This window comes from Pleurodeles waltl, chromosome 11, assembly GCF_031143425.1.
Source record: "Pleurodeles waltl isolate 20211129_DDA chromosome 11, aPleWal1.hap1.20221129, whole genome shotgun sequence".
Taxonomy (NCBI): Eukaryota; Metazoa; Chordata; class Amphibia; order Caudata; family Salamandridae; genus Pleurodeles; species Pleurodeles waltl.
The window spans coordinates 232,215,541-232,241,927 of NC_090450.1; the positions used below are offsets into that span (position 1 = coordinate 232,215,541).

General features: G+C 43.3%; 1 protein-coding gene across 1 annotated transcript in view; it reads right to left on the reverse strand.

The window, feature by feature from the left end:
• Nucleotides 1–26,387, reverse strand: part of FARSB (phenylalanyl-tRNA synthetase subunit beta) — a 326,792-nt gene that overhangs the window by 164,119 nt on the left and 136,286 nt on the right. Inside the window, exons 9-11 of the mRNA XM_069213466.1 lie at nt 6,387–6,448; nt 6,255–6,306; nt 4,035–4,096 (exon numbers count right to left, since the gene is read on the reverse strand). Of these exons, the coding sequence (XP_069069567.1) occupies nt 4,035–4,096; nt 6,255–6,306; nt 6,387–6,448 (176 nt within the window). The remainder of the gene's footprint in view (nt 1–4,034; nt 4,097–6,254; nt 6,307–6,386; nt 6,449–26,387) is intronic.

The window sequence follows — 26,387 nt, forward strand, 5'->3', positions numbered from 1 at the left end:
TATCCGTGTGGTAACGAATGCGGGTTAGGGGACTGCGGTTGACGTCTTAGAACAGGCCCTCTAGTACAGGCTAGAATATTATGTTCCAGGGAGCTGGACGTACGTTTTGACAGCAAGATGTACTGCTTTTAAGCATGTACATTCTGAGCACGCTCCAGGAGGACGACTCCCCCCAGGAACTGGCCAAACCCACAAACCGAAGCACATCTTCATAATTGGATATACTGTATACCCCACTGTAGTGCCCAGAGCGGCACAGGAGATGGTTTCAGCATTAGGGAAGCAGCACTGTCGAGCCTTAGAGGAAGGGCACCGTGAGCACTGTGCGATAGCACGAGACTAGCTCAGACCACTCCGGGGCCCCTCCCCGCAGAGGCCGAAGAATTGTGCTGGTGTTTACAAATTGCGCTTCCCTCTCTAGCCCACATTCTTCTTCCCTCCTTACTTTTCCCATCAACCTGTTTCCCCTTCTTTGCTGCATTTACATCTTTGTTTGCTGTTCTGTGGGTAGCTCTGTCGGAAGGGTTCTCGCCATCGCTTCTCTAATAGAAGACAGTTGCGCTTGGTGGTTCTGAGTTCCCGGGTTGTATCAGCTGGCTTGTCTTGATGTTCTGTTGGCTCCTGCCGGTTTCAGAGGGGTGACTTTGTTGGCGCATTTGTTGATACAGGCGGAGAAGTTGTGGGCTCACCGGCCGAAGTTGGCTGACATGTTGGGTGGTGTGGTGCGGAGAGCCTGCATCCATTGGCTCTCAGTTACTTTTCCCCAGCTGCAGGAGGTGGCACTTTGGTGCTTGGTGATGGTATGCTGGGTCTTAGAGGGTAAAATGGATGATTGTGTGGTTGGTCCAAATGAGTTCCGTGGTGTGGGTGAATTCATTCTGTCGCTGGAGGAGAAGATGATGTTCAGGGTGTGTCCGGCTCTGTGGGTGGGTCTGGAGACTAGTTGGGTGAGTCCGATGTTACTGAGTTTCTCCAGTAGGGATGTGGAGTTGGCGTCCTTGGGGGTCCTCAATGTGGAAGTTGAGGTCGCCGAGAAGCATGTAGTGGAGAGAGTCGATGGCGAGGGAGGGGGTGATGATGTTGCTGATGGCATCGCAGAATGCTGGCCGGGGTCCTGGGGTTCTCTTTGCGAGGGTACCTCTAATGGTTGTCTTGGCGTCCATGTGTAGTAGGAAGTTAAGGAGCTCCATGAGAGGCATTGGGTTGTTTGTGCCGGAGAACTGGATGGTTTCCTTGAATATTATGGCCATTCCTCCACTGTGCTTGTTGAAGCAGTCCCAGTGTATCATCTTGTATCAGTCAGGGGTGGTGGTGTCGATGTCGGTGTTGGAGGTGGGGTTGAGCCATATTTCGGTGAAGGCAATGTCTGGGGTGATGGTGGTGATAGTGTCCCAAATTTCCATGGCACGATTGCTATGGGAGCGGGCGTTGATCTGGATGCAGTGTAGCGGTAGTGGTGTTGGGTCCTGTGTGGGTGGGCGGTTCTATGAGGCAGGAAAATCAGCAGTGGTGACAGGCGAAAGGTCCTTTCTGTGGAGCGTGGGGAGGACGTGCAGCATCGGGACTCTTGGCGTCCGGTGTTGAGGACCAGGAGTTAATCTGCAGAGTAGCAGCAGATGGTGGGAGGACCAGGAGTTCTGGTGCTGGGCACAGAGAGGCTTGCCTTTGCAGTACCAGCGGCGAGGCCGTATTGCATCTTTCAATTAACAGGCCTCAGGGAGGGTCGCTGGGGAGGCGGGAGCTGGGCATAGCGGAGGAAAGGGCAGAGCAGGAGGTGGAAAGTGGAGGGCACAGGGAGAAAAGCGAGGGGCCTGGAGCAGGGAGCCTGGGGAAAGTCTGCTGGTAGCAGGCACAGGGGCCTCCTACCAGAGGAGATCTCCTGGTTGGCGGTCTTCTGGTTGCTGGAAGGCTCCCAGGACAGGAGCATTTCAGGGGCAGTGGTGGCAGCGGGAGGAGCAGGAGGCCTGTTCAGTTAGGGCCACTCTGCGGCCTTCAATAAATGGGCAGCCTTGGGTGGAGGGGGGAGGATGGGGTGCTAGGGAGCTGGCCATCTTTACAAGGATTCTGTAAAAATTGCAAAGGATTCCACCTTTTGAGTCTGGAAATATTCCAAGCTCAGCACACCACTAAGAACTTAGTTTTAATCAAAGAGAAACAAGTTCTTGGTATTAGTCGAACTTTCAGCAGTAAAACACATACTAACAGTAGTTTTCTGTCTTGAAGGATGCTAAATAGGATACCTGTGAGGAAGCTGGGACTACCCAAAAACAATAATCTCATCAAATTCAGGTGAAGTTTCTCTTGTATGCTATGCAGGATGGCCCAACATGGACCCCTTATGGTAAAATTGCAGAGACTGCTTCAGGACTGCAAAGAGCTTAAGTGCCAGTTCAACATTTCTGGAGCAATCTGGTCCTACCGGCCAAATCTGCAATACCCTCTGCACAGGCACAAAAATAACAAGGTAAAGCGGGACTTCCACAGGTATGTTGGGGTAGTTGCATATGCAAATGAGAACATGCTTGTGGCGTCTTAAAGTTCCATACTGTAGAAGCCAAAGAGTCCGAAGGGATGTGCTTTGAACCCTACAGTGTATAGACAAGTCAGTGAGGATGCAGACCAGAGAGAACTGATATGCTGCGTCCCTACTCAAATACAGAGCTACATGGGAATTGTTTACATCAGGATATTTGGAAACTGCAATGTGACAGACCTTTCTATGACTTTAAAGAAGGACACATCCACGAAGGATATTTGAGGGTATACATCGGAGTCTAACATTTAAGAATCAAATGAACCCACAACTGTTTATAGTTGGATGGAATTACTGAAATAAAACGTTACTCATTTTTATGGTAAAAATGTTAACCATTTAAAAAAAGTATTATTTTTTATGGTGCGCCGGAAAAGCCCAGGGTCTATCTGCATTGAAAGGTTCTATCTTGGTTAGCATTACACGGTTGCACAACAGAAACCACTAATTACGTCTACCAAGAATGTTAATTATTATACACCCCCCCCCTATTACTTACACGGCATTTCAAGAAAAAGAGTAGTCTCTGCAACATATACAACTCGGTAAAACAGCAAAAGTCACACTATAGATAAGTTGAAAGCAAAATATGAGAAATATATAACAGAATACATGATGAAGATTATCAATATGCACTCTGTACAGGTGCCATATTCAAGATCCTCCATAAGGTTTACTATAATAAAACACAAATGCAAATATTCAGACACTCCAAAACTGGTATCTGCTTAAGAATTTTGACGAAATGAAGCAAAGTTTATCATACAATAACTCAGTGCCAATAAATAAAACATTTTTGGAAAAAGGTTATTTGAACAACTACACAAAGTAGTGGGTACCTTCAGGGCAATCTCCAACAGGACGAAAGCACTCGGGATATAAGAAGATGTGAAGGTTCAAGATACAGGAAGCTGTTGTCAATTTGACCCTGAAGGTTGCTAGTTAAGACCTTGCATAAAACTAGGGTAACAATATAGTCCTGTCATTTGCAAAGTGGAAGGAAACTTTGGTGTATGAAAGAAGAATTAACCATCTAAGCAAGTAGAGGGTGAGCCAACAAGTTCGAAAATGTATGATGGCCATTGTTTAGACATTCTTGGTTTGCCTACAAATGTAGAGTACTAAGTATGAAAAATACCTACATTTGTAATCTGAAGTAAAAGTTTGGATATCTGAAATAAGTTGGCATGTCAATGTTATCAGGCCCAAGTGAACCCCAAATAATTTGATGGCACACACGTGACTGAATAATTCACTTTTGTCCTTCAATGTGGCATAACAAAAATATAAAATCGAAATGAAATAATTTTAAAAAAGATGCCCCTTCGGTGTCACTGTGATAACAGTACAGTGAAAATATATTTACTTGGGTACAGCTTACACTCTCAGCAGATCACTTTTCCATTTGCTCAAAAACAAAGTATGTGTTAAATACAGACCATATCTTTCCTAAAGTGTTCAGCATTGAGCTATCAAATTATGTACACTTGCAAGAACTCACCAGATTCCTATTTTCTTGTTGATTAGATCAGCATTCACAAGTTCTTTCCGATAGGGAAGATCCTACAATAAGAGGTGGAAAGAATTACGGAACTTGTAAAGTCAGAATAAATTCTTCCAAAAAGCTCACATATTCATGCAGTGGACCAGAGCAGCAATCAGACACATATCAAGTCAGCAAAAGGAATAGACATCACCTTAATTTGGATTAACAACTTCATATTCAATTAGGATAGAATGTTTGAACTAATATATAACCCTGATCTCTTTCTTTTATCCCTTTTCCACTTCTTCTTTTGGCGGTTTTACTGTTTATTATTTTCAGGGACAAAAAGGAAGCAAGAAAGTTACTAGATGGAAACATTTCGACTCTAATGAAGCTTGTGGTCACCAATTTACACTGTATAGTGGAATATTTTAGTATTTATGCACTTTGCAAGACAAAGATCTAAATTGTTTACAGATTAGCAATGACAATTAATTGGACATATTCATAAGACTTGAAGAAATATGGATTTCGACTACTTTGGTTGTTTCAGCTTCACATGCGTTTGCACAGTAAAAAAAAATGTGCATGTAGCTAAGCAATGAATATTTTTGAAATAAACCTAGATGAGGGTAAATAGATTACGTAAATACAAATCGGGACATGTACTGAAATGAATTTGGATGATATAGTCAGAAGATAACTGAAAAGTGGGCTGTGAGAACTGCATATAAAAAAATCTTTACCAGATGAAAACTGGTATTATGCAGCAGAGGACTCAACAAATTATGCAACAGGGCTGACTGCATTATGCGTCAAGAAAAGGCAAAATATGTGACCTAATGCAGCACTTTTTGCATTCATTTGTTATTTTGTTATTTTTACACATAGTAATACTGTCTGGGCAAAAATTGAAACTACGTAGTGCCTGTTTAACAATTAAAATATGACCAGTTAAATTCCGCTAGGGGCCGTCCTCTGCATGCAAAAACATGTTGCCACAGTTTTAGTAACTTTGGTCCATGCGAGCTAAAACAATTTTCTAAAAATCTGCAAATTGTGTGACAAATATGGAACAATCTATAATAATGGGAAAGAGCTACAGCCGCAGAATTGCTTAACTCCAGTGGCCCTGGTTGTAGTTACTTCAGGTGAATTTTAGCGTTTCAGAGTTCAAAATGTTCAATTTTAACTGACTTAATCGCCCAATTATGTCACTTTTACCTTTGATTTTTTCCTGTATTTGAGTGTTTTTTTTAAAGAACAATATTATAAGCAGACCTAACTAATGTCACTTTAAGCTTTTTTTTTTTTTTAGTGAATATCTGTTTTTTTTTTAAAACTAGAGCCAAATATTATTCCCACTAGGCCCCAAATATTGGCTTTGTCAAGGGATCACTACAAAAGACAAGCCTACTAGCTTTCTCACGGTGTCACTCATGTTAGGACTTTACATTTTCTTTCATTTTGGTACACGGTGAGGCCTCTGCACACAAGGCCTATGAGCCCAGGGTATCCTTAACCTGCCCTCGTTTATGTTGTTTTTGATTCCTCGCTCAGGACACAGGGACTCAGACCACATGTCCTAAATGACTACTAAAAATCTTTGTTGATGTGAGGCAGCCAATCGTATCTTATTTTTTATCTGCCTCTCCTGCAATATTACCACAGCCTAATAAATGTATCAATTTTGAACCTTAATTTTTTAAAGACTACTCAACGGATCTACACCAAATCACAAAAAGCGGGCTTTCTAGGTAAGCAATTAGCTTTCTGCCAAATGTGGTGTGATTCTGTTCTGCTGGTTTGGCTGTATTTGTGTCTAAATTTCTTATTGGAAATTACTTGATGAAAATACATTTTGGGACTCCTCCTTTTTCTCAGCCCATGTCAGACAGATGACCCCAAAACATTCCAGGAAGGAGTGTGGATGGATAAACCCTTTTCTTTGGAACGTTTCTTGTAGAGTCAAACAGCGCTAAAGATACTAGTAAACCAAAAAATCCACTTACTATGGAAACACAGTACTTACTATAATTACATAGTGGTGACTGCCACTGTGTTTATATTATTCCTTGAAATATTACTTTATACACCTTAACAGTTTACATCTCTTTCATTAAAAACATTTACTCTGAATAACTGATTTATAGATAGCAGATACTCCTCTTTTGTTTACTGCTACCCACGGTTCAAAACATACATTTGTCATATTAACTTCAACATAACACTTACTGGTAAAATGTATGTTTTTCCATCTGGATAAATAACTTCTGCTGCTTCAACACTAAGGGAAAAAGAATGAGGCTGTTAAAAACAAAACCGTGGCACCAAAAGTATTAACGGTGCATGCCACATTATACTCACGTGAAAGGGTTCTCGCAATATTCACTGAACATTGTGACAAGAATATCAAGGGTGATTTTTGCCTGAAACAGAAAAAGTTTACAAATAAAAAAAAGATGCAAATGTTACATTAATTGCAAATAAGACAAATATATTGCCAGTAAACAGTAGCTTCCGTAACCCCTTCGCTGCTAAGCCTTCTCTCCAATCCCAGTGCTAAGCCTTTTTTTGGCTATTTGGGATAGTTTGTGCTTAGGCCCCCATAACTTCTTATCCAAGTAAGCATTAAAGCCAAACATGGGTCCTTTTTTCCCCAACATCCTGGGGATTCTAAAGGTACCCAGAGTGTGTGGATTCCCCTGGTGGGGACAGAAAAATTAGCCAAACTACAGCTAAAAACAAAAACAAACAATCACCATCTTCAAAGCTTTAACCCCTTTGGTGCGGGCGTCGGCCACACACCCTCCCTGGTGCGGGTCACGACCAGTGGCCGACACCAGGAAGGGTATTAATAAATCCTCGGGTGCGTCGCACCAGAGGATTTATTTTTTTTTTTTAACTTCCCTCGGGAGACACGGAAGCTTCCGTGTCTCCCCCCGCCCCCCACCCGCCCCTTTGTGACGTCAGCGCGCCGCGAGGCGCGCTGACGTTTCAAAGGTGTTTTCCCCATTAAAGCAGGAAGCAGCCTTGCGGCCGCTTCCTGCTTTGATGGGGGAAAACGGCCTTTTCCACGTTCGGGAAGGCCTCGTAAGAAAGGGGAGAGTCTCCCCTTTCTTACGAGGCCTTCCTGAAAGTGGAAACACTTTCCGGAAGGCCTCGTAAGAAAGGGGAGACTCTCCCCTTTCTTACGAGGCCTTCCTGAAAGTGTTTCCTGGCCCCCGGTCGCAGCTGTGCTGCGATCGGGGGCCAGGAAACACTTTCAGGTTTCCTGGCCCCCCCGATCGCAGCATAGCTGCGATCGGGGGGGGCCAGGAAACACTTTGAAAAGGCATCGTAAGAAAGGGGAGACTCTCCCCTTTCTTACGAGGCCTTCTGAAACAGTTTCTGGCTCCCGATCGCAGGGCCAGAAACAGTTTCAGAAGGCCTCGTAAGAAAGGGGAGAGTCTCCCCTTTCTTACGAGGCCTTCTGAAACTGTTTCCTGGCCCCCGATCGCAGCACAGCTGCGATCGGGGGCCAGGAAACACCACTAGACACCAGGGATTTCACTTTGGGGGGGCACGCCCCCCCCCCCCCCCCCCCCCCCGGGGATTTTTTTTTCCCCCCCCCCAAAAAAAAAAAAAAAAAAAAAAAAAAAAAGACAAAAATGAAATGACAGGGGGTCGCCCGTGGGCAGGGTGACCCCCTGTGGGGGCAATATTTTTTTTTTAGATGTTGTAGGGTTTCCCTGGGGGCCATTTTGGCTCCCAAGGAAACCATACAACAACTAAAAAAAAATATATGTATATATAGATCTAAATATATCTATGTAGATATATATATATATATATATATATATATATATAGAGGTAGATCTATATCAAAGAGATTTATAAAGCGCGCTACTCACCTGTGAGGGCCTCAAGGCGCTGGGGGGGGGGGGGGGGGGGGGGGGGGGGGGGGGGGGGGGGAGGGGCTGGGAGGTTCACTGTTCGAAAAGCCAGGTTTTGAGGCCCTTCCTGAAAAGAAGTAGGTTTTGGGTCTTGCGAAGGTGGGTTGTGAGGGCGTTCCAGGTTTTGGGTGCAAGGTAGGAGAAGGATCTGCCCCCGGTGGTGGTGTGTTTGATGCGGGGGTCAGAGGCGAGAGAGAGGTCAGCTGAACGGACGTTTCGTGTGGGGGTGTGGAAGGTGACTCTCGTTGAGGTAGGCAGGGCCTGTGTTGTGGAGTGATTTGTGTGCGAGGATGAGGATCTTGAAGGTGATCCTTTTGTCAATGGGGAGCCAGTGGAGGGATTTGAGGTCTGGAGAGATGTGTTTGTGTCGGCGGAGGTCGAGGATGAGTCGTGCTGCTGAGTTCTGGATGCGTGTAGTTTGCGCTTGAGTTTTAGAGTGGTGCTGGCGTAGAGGGCGTTTCCGTAATCAAGCCTGCTGCTGATGAGTGCGTGAGTGACAGTTTTTCTGGTCTCTGTGGGGATCCATTTGAATGTTTTTCAGTATACGGAGTTTGTTGAAGCATGAGGAGGTAAGAGCGTTGATTTGTTGGGTCATCAAGAGGGAGGAGTCTAGGATGATGCTGAGGTTGCGTGTGTGGTTGGCGGGGGTGGGTGCAGGGCCTAGCGTGGTGGGCCACCATGGGGGGTCCCAGGTGTTTTTGTGTGGGCCAAAGAGGATTATTTCGGTTTTGCTTGAGTTGAGTTTCAGGTGGTTGGCTGTCATATATATATCACTTTTGTCAATATGTGTGTGGTTTCCCTGGGGGGAAAAGGGTCCGACTTGTCTAGTGGCAGTTTTAGTGCCATAAAGAAGCGCAGAAGGTTTATATGCCTACTGCAAAGAGCACATCTGTATTTTATGTAAATAGCTGAGTACTTTAGTAAAGTCTATGGAGAGATGAAGGGCACTTTTGCTGGGTGGTAATGAGGGAATCCGAGGAGGAGGGAGTGGGAGCACCAATAATGATTGTTGGACTGGGCGCAGGAGGTGCTAAAGACTGTGACGAATGGTATGTGACAAGGTGTTTTTTGAGTGTCTTGAAAGTACGTGCTGATTGAGGGAAGAAGCGCAGGTAAGGTGGCCTCTACTGTTGCACGTATCTCACACACACCATCGATTTTGTGACTGTCTACGTAGGCTAGTGTTTTAGAGCAACAGTTTAGCCAATAGCAGAGATGGCATCTTGATGGATGACTGCTGCCTGCACTCGGGTTATAGAGGACCGCTCTGACAAAGGATCAGAGACTGAGACATCAGATACTGAGACAGCATCTGAGGGATAGGACAATGGCGCAGACTCTGGGAGTGATTTTTCAGTCAGAGGAGTCCCATTCGAAAACTCCTCAGTACATTATGAGGGAGGTGATGAGGACAGTCCTGCTGTCCCTTCGCAAGCTGTTCGTGCAACTGGGTAATAGTGGGTTAGGCCAACCCAGAGAGCAGGTGAATGCGGCGGCAAGCAGAGAGAGAGTGCTCTCTTGGGAGCTCCCCAATTTAGTTCAGCCCCAAATTCCACCACCCAAATCATATTGTGGAGACATCAAAATTGTCTATGGCAAAACAAACTGGTTTTGTAAGGCAGGCACCTGTGTTTTTGGTCCTGGATTCGGCGGCCATATAGAGAAACACACTAAACCCAAACATTTCTGGAAACTAGACATTCGGGGGAGTCCACAGAGGTGTGACTTGTGTGGATTCCCCAAAGTTTTCTTACCCAGAATACCCTGCAAAGCTGAAATGTTGAAAAAAACCTCAATTTTTCTCGCATTTCTGTCACACAAACTACAGGAATATGCTGGGATCCACAACATTCCTACCACCCAGTGACTCCTCACCTGTCCTGATAAAAACACTACCCCACTTGAGTGCCTACACCTAGTGCCTGTGTCAGGAATGGATCACCCCAGGGTCAACAGCTGCCTCACGTAAGGACCAACATTGACAGTTGTGTGATCTATTCCTGTCGCAGGCACCAGGCCTAACCACAGAAGTGAGGTATCATATTTATCGGGAGACTTGGGGGAACGCTGGGTGGAAGGAAATTTGTGGCTCCTCTGAGATTCCAGAACTTTGACACCGAAATGTGAGGAAAACGTGTTATTTTAGCCACATTTTGAGGTTTGCAAAGGATTCTGGGTAATAGAACCTGGTCCGAGCCCCACAAGTCACCTCATCTTCGATTCCCCTGGGTTTCTAGTTTTCAAAAATGTGCTGGTTTGCTAGGTTTCCCCAGGTGCCGGCTGAGCTAGAGGCCAAAATCCACAGGTAGGCACTGTTTTCTATGAAAAAATGTGATGTGTCCACGTTGTGTTTTGGGGCATTTCCTGTCACGGGCGCAAGGCCTACCCACACAAGTGAGGTATCATTTTTATCGGGAGACTTGGGGGAACGCTGGGTGGAAGAAAATTTGTGGCTCCTCTCAGATTCCAGAACTTTCTGTCACCGAAATGTGAGGAAAACTTGTTTAGTTAGCCACTTTTTGAGGTTTGCAAAGGATTCTGGGTAACAGAACCTGGTCTGAGCCCCGCAAGTCACCCCTCCTTGGATTCCCCTAGGTCTCTAGTTTTCAGAAATGCACAGGTTTGGTAGGTTTCCCAAGGTGCCGGCTGAGCTAGAGGCCAAAATCTACAGGTAGGCACTTCTCAAAAAACACCTCTGTTTTCTTCCAAAAATTTGGATGTGTCCACGTTGCGCTTTGGGGCGTTTCCTGTCGCGGGCGCTAGGCCTACCCACACAAGTGAGGTATCATTTTTATCGGGAGACTTGGGGGAACGCTGGGTGGAAGGAAATTTGAGGCTCCTCTCAGATTCCAGAACTTTCTGTCACCGAAATGTTAGGAAAACTTGTTTTTTTAGCCACTTTTTGAGGTTTGCAAAGGATTCTGGCTAACAGAACCTGGTCCGAGCCCCGCAAGTCACCCCTCCTTGGATTCCCCTAGGTCTCTAGTTTTCAGAAATGCACAGGTTTGCTAGGTTTCCCTATGTGCCGGCTGAGCTAGAGGCCAAAATCTACAGGTCGGCACTTTGGAAAAAACAGCTGTGTTTTCTATAAAAAAAAATAGGATGTGTCCATGTTGTGTTTTGGGGCATTTCCTGTCGCGGGCACTAGGCCTACCCACACAAGTGAGGTATCATTTTTATCGGGAGACTTGGGGGAACATAGAATAGCAAAACAAGTGTTATTGCCCCTTATCTTTCTCTACATTTTTTCCTTCCAAATAGAGTGTGTAAAAAAGACATCTATTTGAGAAATGCCCTGCAATTCACATGCTAGTTTGGGCACCTCGGAATTCAGCGATGTGCAAATAACCACTGCTCCTCAAAACCTTATCTTGATCCCATTTTGGAAATGCAAAGGTTTTCTTGATACCTCTTTTTCACTCTTCATATTTCAGCAAATGAATTGCTGTATACCCAGTATAGAATGAAAACCAACTGCAGGGTGCAGCTCATTTATTGGCTCTGGGTACCTAGGGTTCTTGATGAACCTACAAGCCCTTTATATCCCCGCAACCAGAAGAGTCCAGCAGACAAAACGGTATATTGCTTTCAGAAATCTGACATCGCAGGAAAAAGTTACAGAGTAAAACATAAAGAAAAATGGCTGTTGTTTTCAGCTCAATTTCAATATTTTTTTATTTCAGCTGTTATTTTCTGTAGGAAAACCTTGTACGATCTACACAAATGACCCCTTGCTGAATTCAGAATTTTGTCTAGTTTTCAGAAATGTTTAGCATTTCGGGATCCAGCATTGGTTTCACACCCATTCCTGTCACTAACTGGAAGGAGGCTGAAAGCACCAAATATAGTAGAAATGGGGTATGTCCCAGTAAAATGCCAAATTTGTGTTGAAAAATTTGGTTTTCTGATTCAAGTCTGTCCGTTCCTGAAAGGTGGGAAGATAGTGATTTCAGCACCAGAAACCCTTTGTTGATGGCATTTTCAGGGAAAAAACCACAAGCCTTCTTCGGCAGCCCTTTTTTCCCATTTTTTTGGAAAAAACAAAATTTTCACTGTATTTTGGCTATTTTCTTGGTCTCCTCCAGGGGAAACCACCAACTCTGGGTACCATTAGAATCCCTAGGATGTTGGAAAAAAAGGACGCAAATTTGGCATGGTTAGCTTATGTGGACAAAAAGTTAGGAAGCCCTAAGCGCGTACTACCCCAAATAGCCAAAAAAGGGCTCAGCACTGGGGGGGAAAAGGCCCAGCAGCTAAGGGGTTAAGGAACAGGCAGACTAGAATCAGAAAAACACATTTTTCAACTCGGTATTGGCATTTTACTGGGACATACCCCATTTTTCCTCTTTTTGTGCTTTCGACCTCCTTCCAGTTAGTGACAGAAATGGGTGCAAAACCAATGGTGGATTTCAAAAGCTACACATTTCTGGAAACTAGACAATTCTGAATTCAAAAAGGGGTCATTTATGTAGATCCGTCAAGGTTTTCCTACAGAAAGCAACAGTTGAAATAAAAAAATATTGATATTGAGTTGGAAAAAAACAGCCATTTCTGTCAATGTTTTCATGGGAGTGCGTAGGCCTAGAGCCTGAGATAGGAAAACGCAACATGGACATCACATTTTTCCACTGAAAACTGGTGTTTTTTTTGCAAAGTGCCTTGCTGTAGATTTTGGGCTCCAGCTCACAAGGCACCTACAGAAACGTAGCAAACCTGTAAATTTTTTAAAACTAGACACCCAAGGGAAATCAGGATGAGGTCACTTATGGAGTTCTCCACAGGTTCTGTCACACCCAGAATCCTTTACAGACCTCAAATTTTGTCAAAAACAAATTTTCCTTACATTTCGGTGATGCAAAGTTCTGGAATCTAAGGGGAGCCACAAACGTCCTTCCGCTCAGCATTCCCTCAAGTCTTGCGATAAAAATGGTACCTCACTTGTGTGGGTAGGACTAGTGCCTGCAATAGGAAACGGCCCAAAACATATTGTGGAGACATCAAAATTATCTATCACAAACAACCTGCCTGGTTTTGAAATGGGGTATTCTGCATTTTTGGTCCCGGGCTCGGTGGCCATCTAGAGAAACCTACCAAACCCAGACATTTCTGAAAACTAGACATTTCTGAAAACTAGACACCAGGGGCAGTCCAGGTAAGTGGGGCTTGCGTAGATCCTCCAAAGTTTTCTTCCCATGAATCCACCAAATGGATTTCCTGCTCGTGAGCAGAGGACGTAACAGAAGGGATTAAGAAATGCTTTATTCGATTAGGGTGGCAGGGCAAACAGAACAACAGGGAGAGCTGAGACGATGGTCTGGCTGGGTTCCAACACCTCATGCACGAGTCAAGCTGGAAAACGCTTGGCACAAACTGTGCAACAAATTCCATATAAAAATACAATAGACTCTCCGAAGTTACAAAAAGCATATTTCTTTAACATGCACCTAAGTTTAAACTTAGTGCTTCAGATTATATCACTGCATTAAGACTTTTATTAAAAGTGAAAGTTTTTAAACATGAACTCTTAAAAATATTCACTCCCCCTAAATCCTATGCCATAACAACAATGCCATTAGTGAATTAAAAGGCAAGACAGTTGTCATGTTCACAATAAGTGTTGCCTAGATTCGTCCATGGAGCAACAGCACACACCGAAACTCACGTATTTTAAAGTACTCTCGAATGCAAAAGAACAGCGAAATTAAATATTTATCTAGTATCCCACAATTTGGCCAAGCATGGAAACGGGAAAAATCCAAAGTTTTCTTACTTCACGTTTTGCCATTTAGCCACTAGGTGGGTCTCTCTTTCCCTCTCCTTTTCTGCATTAAAAGATAATGTTTATTCTTTAATTCTTGATGCATTAGGTTAGAACATGGGTTGCAGGTAAAAGGCATATCAAAGGTCTGCTTGTTTTGGGCTTGAGGGATCAAGGGGACCTCGATCTGAGCTAGAGCCAGCCGTTTGTCTTGGGCTTTATCCAGCTCAAAACTATTTACCTTTAATCAAAAACGGGCACCTGCTCTCTAGAAAACTCCAGCCTCAAATGTTGGGCACCTTATTTTGAAACGGAATGGAGTCTACCCTTTGAAATAATCTCAAATTTTCACCTCACCTAATCATAAATTCAACATGGAGATCACCAGCTTCAATACGCAATATTCAACTTTTCGGCACATGAGGGCCACAGTTTAAATTAATGATGAATGAGAGTATGGGATAGCGTTGAATGTGCTTGCAATCAAAGTGCCTCCAATAAAAACCCTAATTTCATATAACCAGTATCCGTTCCATTCAAGCTAGGTAAAATAAAGTCCATTGGTACACAGAATAATTTTCCCCGCTGAATAAAAATGTATTTAAAGATTATAATAAAAAAAAGAATATGTATGTATTATATATGTGCAGACAATAAATACATTTTCGAAAGATAACCTTGAGATGAAGTGACTGAATGAGTGAATGAACAGACACTTATAGAGCACAAATGCTGCTTGCGAGAGATAGGTAGGAAGGAAGGATTACAATTCAGTTGAAATCCACGCTGTTCGCTGAACTTTAAACAACCTTTTGAGGGACTAGACTAGAGGGAGAGTGGGAGACAGTTCCAGAAACAAGGTGCCAGAACCATGAAAGACCTGATGCACAGGAGTTTGAGATTAGAAGACCGGAGAGTCCCTCCCAGACAGAAGAGTCTGAACATGTCTTAGTTAGATGTAGCTGGAACCCTTTTTGTCACAGACTCTTTAAGTGATCATAAAGTTTTTAAACATTATCCTAGACTTGATTGGTAGCCAGTGAAGTTGTTTGAGCTCTGGGCTAATAGACTGGCATTTGGGGACATTCAGGATAACCCATGCTGCAGCATTTTGTACATGTTGCAGGTCAGCAGGTCCTGGTCAGCTTTTTTTTTTTTTTTTTTTTAAACAAAGGGATCACCAGTGCCTTTCTCCAAATTAGTTGCACCATTCCCCATTCAAGAGAAATTATAAAGGGCACTGATTTGTGGATTAACAGCAGGGGCAGCCTTAGCGAGCAAAAAAAGGAGGTCAGGGTCAAGGGTTGAGCCAGATTTGATATTATGGATTGTTTGCCTGGAGTCCCACAAGTGAAATAGGCTCGAATGATTCCAACCGAGCCACCCTTTTGTCTGCGAAGTTGGGATAAGCAGGCTCAGGAAGAAGGAGGTCAGACTGTATGATAAACTGTGAGTAGATTATTTCCAGTTTAGAGTGGAAAAATAAGGAACAATCTACTCCCAGAGACTCAGATGAGGGCATACTTTGTTTGCAAGCATCAGGCTGCAGAAAGATTTTGACGATTTTTAAAACAAACAGTTCTTGGTGCACAACTGGTGGAATTTGTGAGGAAAAGAAAGCAATTTTGGCCTTTTTAATATTCCTCTGGAACTGCTTCTATGCCTCTTTCATTCCAGTTGTTTTCATTCAACTTTTTTTTCCAGCAGACTAGGTGTGAACCAGTTAGAGGATGGAGAGGTTTGCTTACTGGAAAAGGTTTTGGGTTGGATCTAATGCACCAAAGCCTTGTACTAGAGAGATGTTAAAAGAGTTGATTGCGTCCACAATTCCTTCCGACGTGATCACCTCAATCCGCGAGAACCTATGATAAACTGGATCCAGGGATATTCCCCCTGGGTCTAACAGTGTTCATGGGCTTCATGGGGTCTGATTGGGCTGAAGAAATTGATACATGGAAGGGCACAAGAAAGTGATCTGCCCAAACTGAAAGAAGGGGGAGTCCACTGAAAGGAATGGGTAGTTAGAAAAAAATCAGACTAAGTTTATGTCCACTACCATGAGTAGCCCCCATTTACCAATTAGGAAAGGCTGAGATCACACATAGCCTCTCTGAGTAGCTCTGCGGGTCTGCAATTAGATCATCCATGTGGACATTAAAGTCTCAGAGAACTACAAAGTTAGGGAGGGGCTTTTGTAGGGCAGTAAATTAAAGCACCAGAGATAGAGAAATCAGGAGTTAACAGGAAGGGAAAAAGTATCCCCTCAATGATGTCTATACCGTCAAGCTGCGTAGTATTGCAGTTATAATTGGAACGGTATATGGTGCCAATCCTTCCACCCACTTGGGCAGCACTATCTAAATGAGTGATCAAGTAGTCTTCTGCAATGGTGAGGGCAATGTCTGGCGCTGAGTAGGTGTTGAGGCAAGTTTTGGTTAGGAAGGGGATATCCCAATTATTATCATTTAGGAGGTCCCAGATGTAAGTTTTGTGTTTGGAAGGGATCTTAAGTTGATTAAGCCGATATGAATGCCATTTAGAGTTTGAGAGGAATACCTCTTGGCACCCTTATCCCGGATTGGCACACAATTGCTCAGGGTGCCCCCCAGGAGCTACATTGAGAGTGAGCCAGTTAGACTTCCAGGTGGAACAATAAGGTAAGTGGCTAGCTTGCTGGGCACAAAATAGCAGGTTGCCAGAAAGTTAAGGCCAGAGGGTCAACAGAGCGTACTATATTGTAGTTCTGTTGTTGAGCTTGGGAGGGGGCAACATGGCTACCACTGGCCATGTTCTGGACCAAGAACACAGACACGCTTGCCTTTGAGACACCAGTGGTGCGTCAGCGAGTTTAATGGCATTAAATGGGCCAGGGTGAGCGCTAGTAGCCCCTCTCACCTCAGCTACTTGTTCACTTAGCTACTTGTTCACTTACCAAGTGTGAAGGGAGAATTGCCATCCGGCAGACCCAAAGGAGGGACTGTTTACAAAGTCAAGTGCTAGATCAGGTCAGAGAAGCATTTCATTGAAAGTAGATTTTCCAACAACGTATTTAAAAGGTTTATAGCATCGACAGTAATTACTATTCTTAACAAGCTTTCAACGTGCACATAAAACTTATAAAAAATAAGATTCTGATATAAAATGCAAAGATCAGGAGAATGCTTACAAAGTATCAAATTCAAACAGTGTTTAAAAAATGCAAAATCCAAATTCAATCACCAATTTCCATAAAACAGGTAAAGAATCTGCTTCCCTCCAATTACAAAGTACTTTTTAACATTTCAAGTAAACACACTTATTCTTAATTTGTATTTTGCATTTATTTGCTTGACTGGGTATTTCTAGAAAATGTGCTGTACATTTTGTTGCACAACATTGTAAACTACAATAACAATGTTAAATGCATACGGACATCAGCAGGAAGACTGGTGGAGTATCGAGCATCTTGAGATAGTAGAAGGGAATATACTGAGCTTATGAACTGGGGTGATGTCTAGTTCATATATACAGATAGATATATGTATGGATGTGGAAAACGGACTGTAGCTGAGAAAGCCTTCCATGGAAAGAAGAGGTAGCTAAGAGCTTGTTTGATGGTTAACAGGCATGGATAAAGCAAAAGGCCTAGGGGTACGCTGCCCAATGAATTGGTAAAAGACTACTGAATCAAAACCAAATCAGGAGCCGCCGCCGCTAGAGGGTGATGAGACTGTGAAGGTCATATGTATGTGGAAGATATGTAACAAGATGGGATGTGAAAACTAAAGGAGGAAAAACCAGTAACATGTCTGCTCACAATGTGAATTCATTTGAATAAAGCGGTTTTATACTAAGAGCTAAGTCACTTAGTGATTAATATAGATGTGGATGGTGGGATGAAGCGGACTGAAAATAGTACTTTTGGAAGGAAGAAGAGGTTAAAGAGGAATAACAGCAAAATTGATTTTCAAGGTATCAGGTCGATTGTCCCGCTTTAGGAAGTCTCTGAGCATGCGAAAAGCCACTACTGAGCCACAAAAGTTTGGCAGTAAAAAGGCAAATACTAAGGGTATGCATCTCAATAAGGACATGAAAGTGTTCCTCACATGACCCCTGCAAGCGTGTATGGTACCGGTGCACAGAGTTCTAAATTAAATGATTCGGAAGCAGTTTCCTGCTCTCACACTAGCACATCATCCTGCACCTTGAGGAACACTGGTACAATCACGCAAAAAATGTTCAGATTTGGATGATGTGGAAAGAGTACATAGCACAACTGCTCAAAAGCCAAACAGCTGGCTTGGCCCAGAGTAGAAGCTGTGCCATGGGCATGGCATGATCCGAGGCCTCTCGAGAAGCACACCAAGACTATCATCTCCAGACTGCATGCCTGAATTCGAACCAGCTGAGGATCAATTAGGCACCCTCATGGGAGCCTTAGAATAACATTTATTCTCACCTAAATCTGAACTGTATGGCAGAAAGGAAGATGAGTGGTGGTGGGTTTTTTTGTGGTTTTTTTTCATGCCTTGAATAATATGAAGACAATTTCTCTGAGATTAGGAATTGACTACTTCGTGGGGCAATACGTACTTTGGCAGAAGAGTGTGATCTTGAGGCACTCTCAGTGCTGCTGTTGGGCCAAGGAACATTCTGCCTCTCTCTTCTTAAACTCTTTGGTTTGCGTAGAGGCACACAGGACACGGTGCTCTATGCCATGATCCATACCCACACACCACACGCACATCAAAAAAGAAATAGTCCCTAACATAGTTCTCTTACAGATTGCACGGTGTTTGAACCCCAAGTGTTTCGGATGTGACTTCCTTTCATCAACAAAACTAGTTGCAGTTACATGAAAAGATGGGGAAAAAGCAAGCAAAAATGCTCAGACACATTTGTATGCGAGTATGCTGTACAGGAACTAAAAGAGGATCTGAAATCAATAGCACACACCCTACCTCATGGAGTAATTACATTTCTTCTGCTGTTTAAGTGATTTCACTGTTTGACCTTGTGAGCACCGATAGTTGGAAACTCTGCTGAAGAAAACTGTTAAGGTTCTAGCATGATGCATGAGGAAAAACACCAAAGATGCGGAATCTGAGGGCAGAAGTAGCCATTAGAAATCTGAGGGAAGCAGCATCCAGTAGAAATTCGTTTTGTGTCTATTCATAAAGTGTTGCAATACCCGTGGAGCTAGTCTGTACTCAAGATTTCATGATGGAAATAATGACTATAGTCTATATCGGCAGCTGTTTCCCATCACCTAAAATCTCTTTACGCCAGGCTCCGCAAAGTTAACTTTATATCTCCCAAAAGGGAAAAAAATACTTTTGCCAAATAGACAACTTCACATTGTTGGGTCCTTAGCAGAAGAAATACCCAGCGTTCGCCTGCTAAAGCACAAGGTCATACTTCACAATATCAATAGCCCTCTCCTCGATACTTTTCAGCTAGTGACTGATACTCTGAGATACTCCACTTCACAGCAACCACAACAGCAGATTACCATACCATTGTGGAACCTTCAATGTGAGTTGTATTACCATTAGTGGGTAACCGTAGGCTATAAATGACTTTTTTCCTGATTGGAGTGTCACTGGAGTATAGAGAAATATGGCACTGTGAGCAGCTGCAGAATTTGACCTATTGGGATTGCAATCATGGAACTTTGGGGCTCAAACATAAACCTGAATAGGTGTTGATGTTATTCCGGATGTTCACGTGACAGCATCCTGTTGTAAAGTGACTGTAGAAGTATCCCCCAAGGGCAAGATTGGACTAAGGCTGTGAACCTCAAGCATCTTGCTTGTATTATTCCTTGATACTCAAATATCTACCCTACTAGACACCTTAGTAGCCAAAATTCTGGTTGGGGTGCATTATTATTATCCCTTCCTCTACCAAGGTTCTCTTCCATTAAAAAATACTGCATGCAGCATTCTTTCACTTATTGCTACTTTTTGCAAAACCTATTTAGTGTAGCGGCAAAGAGAGGTTAACCCATGAAACTGTTAGGTTGTTTCATAATCAAATCCATGGATGTCTGTACAGAAGTTGCTGTTTTTGATTTGCGCGTGACTCTTATGAAGTTGCTTTAGGCTGAGTTGCCAGGTCGGGTTATCCTGCGACTAAAATATCGTCAGACTGGAAAAATTTTGCATCAATTCTGGGAAAAGGAAACGTTGTGGTCTGACAACCTCCCATTTCAATCTAACTCATCTGCAGCCGCTCGGGAGGCTGGCAACTGGTCCCGGGCTCAGAATACTGCTTTTGACAAATAAGCGGTGCGCAGGAGATGAAAGGGCATTATTGGTTACTTCAGACAGAAAGCAGGCAGTACCACTCTTTCAGTCCTTCCATATTGTCCAATTGAGCGCTTTATTTTTGCCAGCAGGGGAGTCTGTGTTTGTCCCTTAAGTCTTAAACTTGGGCAGGAGCACGCAGGGGTGTAGCTTGAAGGGGGTGGGTGTATGGGAGGTTACAGCCCCTAGTAATTTTATTTTCTGATGAACGGTTGGGTAGAGGTACATTTAGTCCAATATGGTGAAGTGTCTGTCGGATTTCACCTGTGCTTTTTTTGTTCACACACAGACAAAAACACACACACACACACACTCTCTCTCTCTCTCTTTTTGGCTTTAAAAGTCCTCAAAATGTTGTTTATTTTACAAAATGTAAGGTTTCTTTTACTTAGTACTCCTACCAATCCGCATTCCTCTCTCTTTGCACTGCCCCTGAAGTCCCTCTCATGCGCTCTGCTTGTTGTATAAATGTATTTTGACATTATTGCCAGTGTGTTTGTTAGGATATCTGCTGCTCTAACTTTCCCTAGCCCTCCCCTCCCCACAGTCTCATTGACCCAGCTATGCCTCTAGCAGCAAGGCTTGTTATGCAAAGTTTTTCTCGTGTAAACTTATTATGATTATCAGAGGCACGACTATTACTCTCAGTAGTATCCTGTTTGTGGGTTTTCAGTTTAAAAATGCCTCTTTTGAAAAAAAATAAAAAAATGGATCGCCAACCTATACATCTAGTTCAAAGTCATAAGGAAAACAGTTTTATTGTTAACTTCTGGAAAATTCTATTAAATTCATGAGCATACATTGGCAGATTGCGTGGAAAACTGCACCAAGGCAGGTGTTGAAGGGCCAGGACTTCTCATTAAAAATCAAAACCAAACTCCACAAGCAAATGTATAAGGTAAGGTATTTTCGTGTGTTGTCCGCATCACTGCACTAAAATGCATTAGTCACGCATTTTTAGCATCGCCCTGACCACCCCGAGGTGTGCTGACCAAGGAGCTGCATTAGCTTCGAGTATGCTGCTGGCAGGTGGCCAGGTCTACACAGTGCTGCCAGACTGAGCCTCTGTAGTTGAAATGCACTGGCCTCTGAAAATATTCACACAATGTGATACAAAAGTCTATAAAGTTCACACTAGTACTACATTTATTTACATTAGGCACTACTGCAAACTGAGGGTGCATCAATCAAGCCGAGTCATGCACGGTCCCTAACTCTCTCAGTATGCCACGGTAAGCAAAATGCATCCTATTCGGACTAGGATCACCCAGCAGCGCCCTCTCACACTAGCCAGGAGGGCGCGACCTGCCCTTTGTTTTCCGCAACTGGCGCCATCCCACCTGACCAAGCAAGGTGATTGGGGCCTTTTAGGATAAGGGTTGTTAGGGGGAGGGGGATAAGGTCGGCCGCTTTATTCTATGCCTTCCAGGATACTGTCTAACACATTACTGTCCACATCACTTGTGTCTAATGATTTTAGTTGTTGTGGCTTTTAAGCCCCACCTTTAAACCATTACATATGAGAAAAGGGTGTAATTCTTGACTATTGTCTGTTGACTTCAACGCAACTGCCTTCTTTCACTCTCAATAAAGCCTCACTCAAACTGTCACACACAAGGCCTTGAAATGTTACACACAAACGCACCCCACACATTGGATTGTCACACACAGGCAAACTAAAAACTTGGCAACTATGGAACTAAGGGCCTTTGGCAGATGGGAAACCTCGTCACAAACATGACCAGTGGTGTAACAAAGGCCCTTGCAGCCGCTGCAGTGCAGGGAGGCGAGCTCCCAGGGGCACATTCAGCACAGTACCTGGGCCTGAGATCACCGGAGTTAGTCAATAGGGGGCAACTCCTTGTACACTGCGGGGGGGGGGGCTACTCAAGTTTGGTTACGACACGTGACAGATAGTTCGCCCACCCTATTACAAGTGTCTTAGGAGATAATGTACTTGTAATGCAGTAGACAGGATATACGTCATGGTTGTGACCAAGTAATCCATCCATCCAAGTCTAAATCAGGCACACACCTCTCTCTCTATTACTGATCGGAATAAACTGATAACTTTGTAACATGTAATTTCACTACATAAATGCCATTCTATTTAAGAAAACACTGTACATTTATGTCATACTGGCCAAAGAAGGAAGCATGCTCTTTTAATGGCTGCACAAAGCTAGAGCCTAGCCCTATAACCCCTTCGCTGCATATGATGGAATGGTTCCATCATGTGCGCAGACGCTCATGTGCGGAGGACAGAACGCCCACTAGACACCAGGATTTTTTTATTTTATTTAAATAATAGAGGGTTGTGGGCTGCCCACAATGGGCATGCCAATGCCTCCAGCCCCCAGCCACAAGTAGGAACCACCTTTTTTCACCATCCTGTTTGGGAAGTACTTTTTACAGGGGTACATTACGTGCATTGCCATACGCGTGTGTAGTGTTTTTAGAGTTTTGAGTTTTCCTGCTATGTATTATTATAGGATGTAAGTTTTGGTTGTTATGCAGGACCTCGTAATTTGTTAGAAGTACACATTTGCCCAGACTCATTCTTTGGATCATTCCATCTCGGTGTGAATCTCTGGAATATTTATATAGGGAGTATTTTCCTATTTCCTTACTCAAGCTGGTACGTTCATGCAGAAATTCGTTACCATAGTGATTCTATTGATCTTATGTATGGAAGGTCAGACTATTGTTCGATGTTTCCTCAACGCATAGTCTACCTGGGAATTTTGAATGAATATTGCACAGTTAATTTCTCCACGTTATATCTTTGATGATATCTTCTATCCCACCTTTCATATCACTGCAACATTTGCAATAAAATTATTGATCAGACAACTGTGCATGGAGAGGATGCGAGTTATAGTTACCTTAGGGCGCAAGTTATAGTTACTTGAAAGCACTCCAACTATAACTGCTGAATTTCTATGCTTTTGTACGAGTTAATTCAGACCCCTTAAATATTTTTATACTGTTTTTTTCCCCACCCCCTCAGTCAATGCGAGAAACAAAATGGCGGCCACAACTTTTCTGTCAGGTTGTGGCCAGCCAATCAGGGCCTTGATTTTCCTCCGAATCTGTGGAGGATCCACATCCCTATAGATACAAATTTGTTTTCCAGTTAATTAGAAGAAAACCACTGAACGGATTCACACCAACACAAAAAAGCACTCTTTCTAAACCAGGACCTACCTTCCTGCCAAATCTGGTGTAATTCCGACTAGTAGTTTTTATTCCCATACCCCCCCTCCTCCTCCTTCTCCCCACTCCCAGACAGATCACCCCAAAACTTTCCAAGCAGCAGCTGACGGGACTGGCAAATATTCTTGGAAAATCTCATGAAGATTCGCCAAAGATGTAGGCAAGTAAAAAAAATGCTTTTTATATAGAAACTAGGTCCTAACTATGACTATCTAGTGGCGACCTCCACTATTTAATATATATATAATATATGGAAAATATAACTTACCCAGTGTACATCTGTTCCTTGCATGTAGTGCTGCAGATTCACATGCTTTTCATAAGTTTGCCATTGAGTGTTGGGCTCTGAGTGTTACAAGTTGTTTTTCTTCGAAGAAGCTTTTTCGAGTCATGAGATAGAGTGACTCCTCATCTCGGTGATAGTGCGCATGGGCATCAAGTCCTTTGTTAGATGGTTTTCCAGCGGGAAGGTGAAGTAAGGCGTGAAGAATTTAATTTGTACTTACAGGTATAATAAGTAGAGAATTTGTTCATGCAATGTATATACATATTCACCTAAGAAAGTACCACAACGGCTACAGGCTTCCAGGGAGGAGGAAGGGCGCATGTGAATCTGTAGCACTACATGCCACGAACTGATGTACACAGGGTAAGTGACATTTTCCGTTCCAAGGCATGTGTAGCTGCATATACACATGCTTTGCATAGCCTGAAAAGCAGTCCCACCTTAGAATAAGCGGTGGCTAGCCTATAGGCGTTGGAGTACTTTCAAATAGTGTTTTAAGCACTGCTTGACCAACATTTGCTTGTTGGCGAGATAGCACATCCACACAGTAGTGTTTAGTAAATGTGTATGGTGTGGACCATGTGGCTGCTTTGCATATGTCTGCCACTGGTATATTTCCTAAGAATGCCACTGACGTTCCTTTCTATCTAGTAGAATGTGCTTTAGGAGTTGCTAATAGTTGCCTTTTAGCTTTAAGATAGCAAGTTTGAATACACTTTACTATCCATCTGGCCAATCCTTGTTTCGAAATAGGATTAACTTTATGAGGCTGTTGGAAAGCCACAAAAAGTTGTTTGGATTTTCTAAAATCTTTTGTTCTGTCTGTGTAATACATGAGAGCTCTTTTGAGATCAAGAGTGTGGAGAGCTCTTCGAGCAACTGAATCTGGCTGTGGAAAGAAGACTGGCAATTCCACTGACTGACGTGACATGGTGAAACCACTTTGGGCAGAAATTTTGGATTTGTCCTAAGTATTATTTTGTGTTTGTGAATTGGGAAGAAGGGTTCTTCTAAAGTGAATGCTTGAATTTCACTTACTGTCCGTAAGGAAGTAATTACTACCAGGAAAGCAACTTTCCAGGAGAGAAGTTAAAAAGAGCGCAAGAATGCATGTGTTCAAATATGGACCCATAAGCCTTGTGGGCACAATGTCAAGATTCCAGGGAGGAGCTGGTGGTGCTCTAGGTGGAATAACTCTTTTAAGGCCTTCCATAAAAGCTTTTATGACAGGAATACTACACAGAGAGGTATGCTGTCTGTTTTGGAGGTAGGCTGATATTGCTGTTAAATTAATTTTAATTGATGAAAATACAAGATTTGCTTTTTGTAAGTAAAGCAAATAACATACAATATCCTGTACCGATGCTTTAAGTGGATCAATGTTTTTGGGTTGAAAGTAAAATACAAAAACTTGTCAATTTAACTGCAGAGCACTGCCTTGTTGTAGGTTTAAATGCTTCCGTTAGAATGTCCATACATGCTGATGGAAGTTGTAGATATCCAAACTCTATAACTTCAGGAGCCAAATCGCAAGGTTGAGCACACTGGGATTGGGATGCCTGATTTGACCTTTATTTTAAGTCAATATGTGTGGTCTGTTTGAAGCTTGCGATGTGGTACTACAGATAGATCCAACAGTGTTGTGTACCAGTTTTGACGTGCCCATGTGGGAGCTATGATTATCATAGTGAGGGAAGCGTGACGAATCTTGTTGACAAGAAATAGAATTAGTGGGAAAAAGCGTAAGCAAGTATCCCTGACCAATTGATCCATTAAGCATTGCCCTTGGATGAGGGTGTGGGTACCAGGATGCGAAGTTTGGGCATTTTATGTTTTCGCTTGTTGCGAAGAGGTCCATGTTTGGTGTTCTCCACATGTGAGAGTACTGTTGAATTACTTGTGGGTGAATCTCCCTTTCGTGTATTTGTTGCTGCGTCCTGCTTAAGAGGTCCGCTAGTTGGTTGTGTATCCCTGGGATATACTCTGCTAATAGGTGAATGCTATTGTGAATTCCCCACTTCCAAATTGTCTGTGCTAGAAGGGACAATTGAGATGATGAATGTCCCTCCCCCCCACCCCCCACCACCAGTTTCTGCAGATAATACTTTGCTGTCATGTTGTCTGTGCTTATTAACACTGTCTTGTGTGTGATATGTGGCTGGAATACTTTGAGTGCTAAGAACACTGCCAGCAATTCCAAGTGGTTTATGTGGTAAGTCTGCTGGACTGAGTCCCATTCTGACTATATCGTAATATTGTTGAGATGGGCTGCCCAAACTGTCATTGATGCATCTGTGGTGATTATGGTCTGTGGCATAGGGTCCTGAAATGGCAGCCCTTTTGATAGGTTGGTGTGATTCCACCATTGCAGAGAGTTGTAAGTCTGGCAGTACAACACTAGATTGTGTAGTTGACCCTGTGCCTGAGACCATTGTTGTGAAAGACGCTGTTGCAGGGGTCTCATGTTTAGACGTGCATTGGGCACTATTGATATGCAGGATGCCATCATTCCCAATAGTTTCATAATAAACCTTACTGTGTAAGTTTGACTGTATTGTAGCTGAGATATGAGCCTGTGGAACATTTGAATTAGTTGTGGGTTTGGGCAGGCTAATGCTGACTGAGTTTTTCAGAATTGCTCCCAGATATTGTTGTATTTTCGCTGGCTGAAGGTGAGACTTCTGGTAATTGATTGTGAACCATAGACTGGGTAGGGTATTGATTGTGTATTGTGTGTGTTGTTGACAGATTTGAATGGTGCTGGCTTTTATGAGCCAGTCGTCCAGATAGGGAAAGCCATGTATATGCTGTCTTCTGAGGTAAGCTGCAACCACTGCTAGGCATTTGATAAATACCCTTTGTGCTGTTGTTACTCCAAAGAGTAGC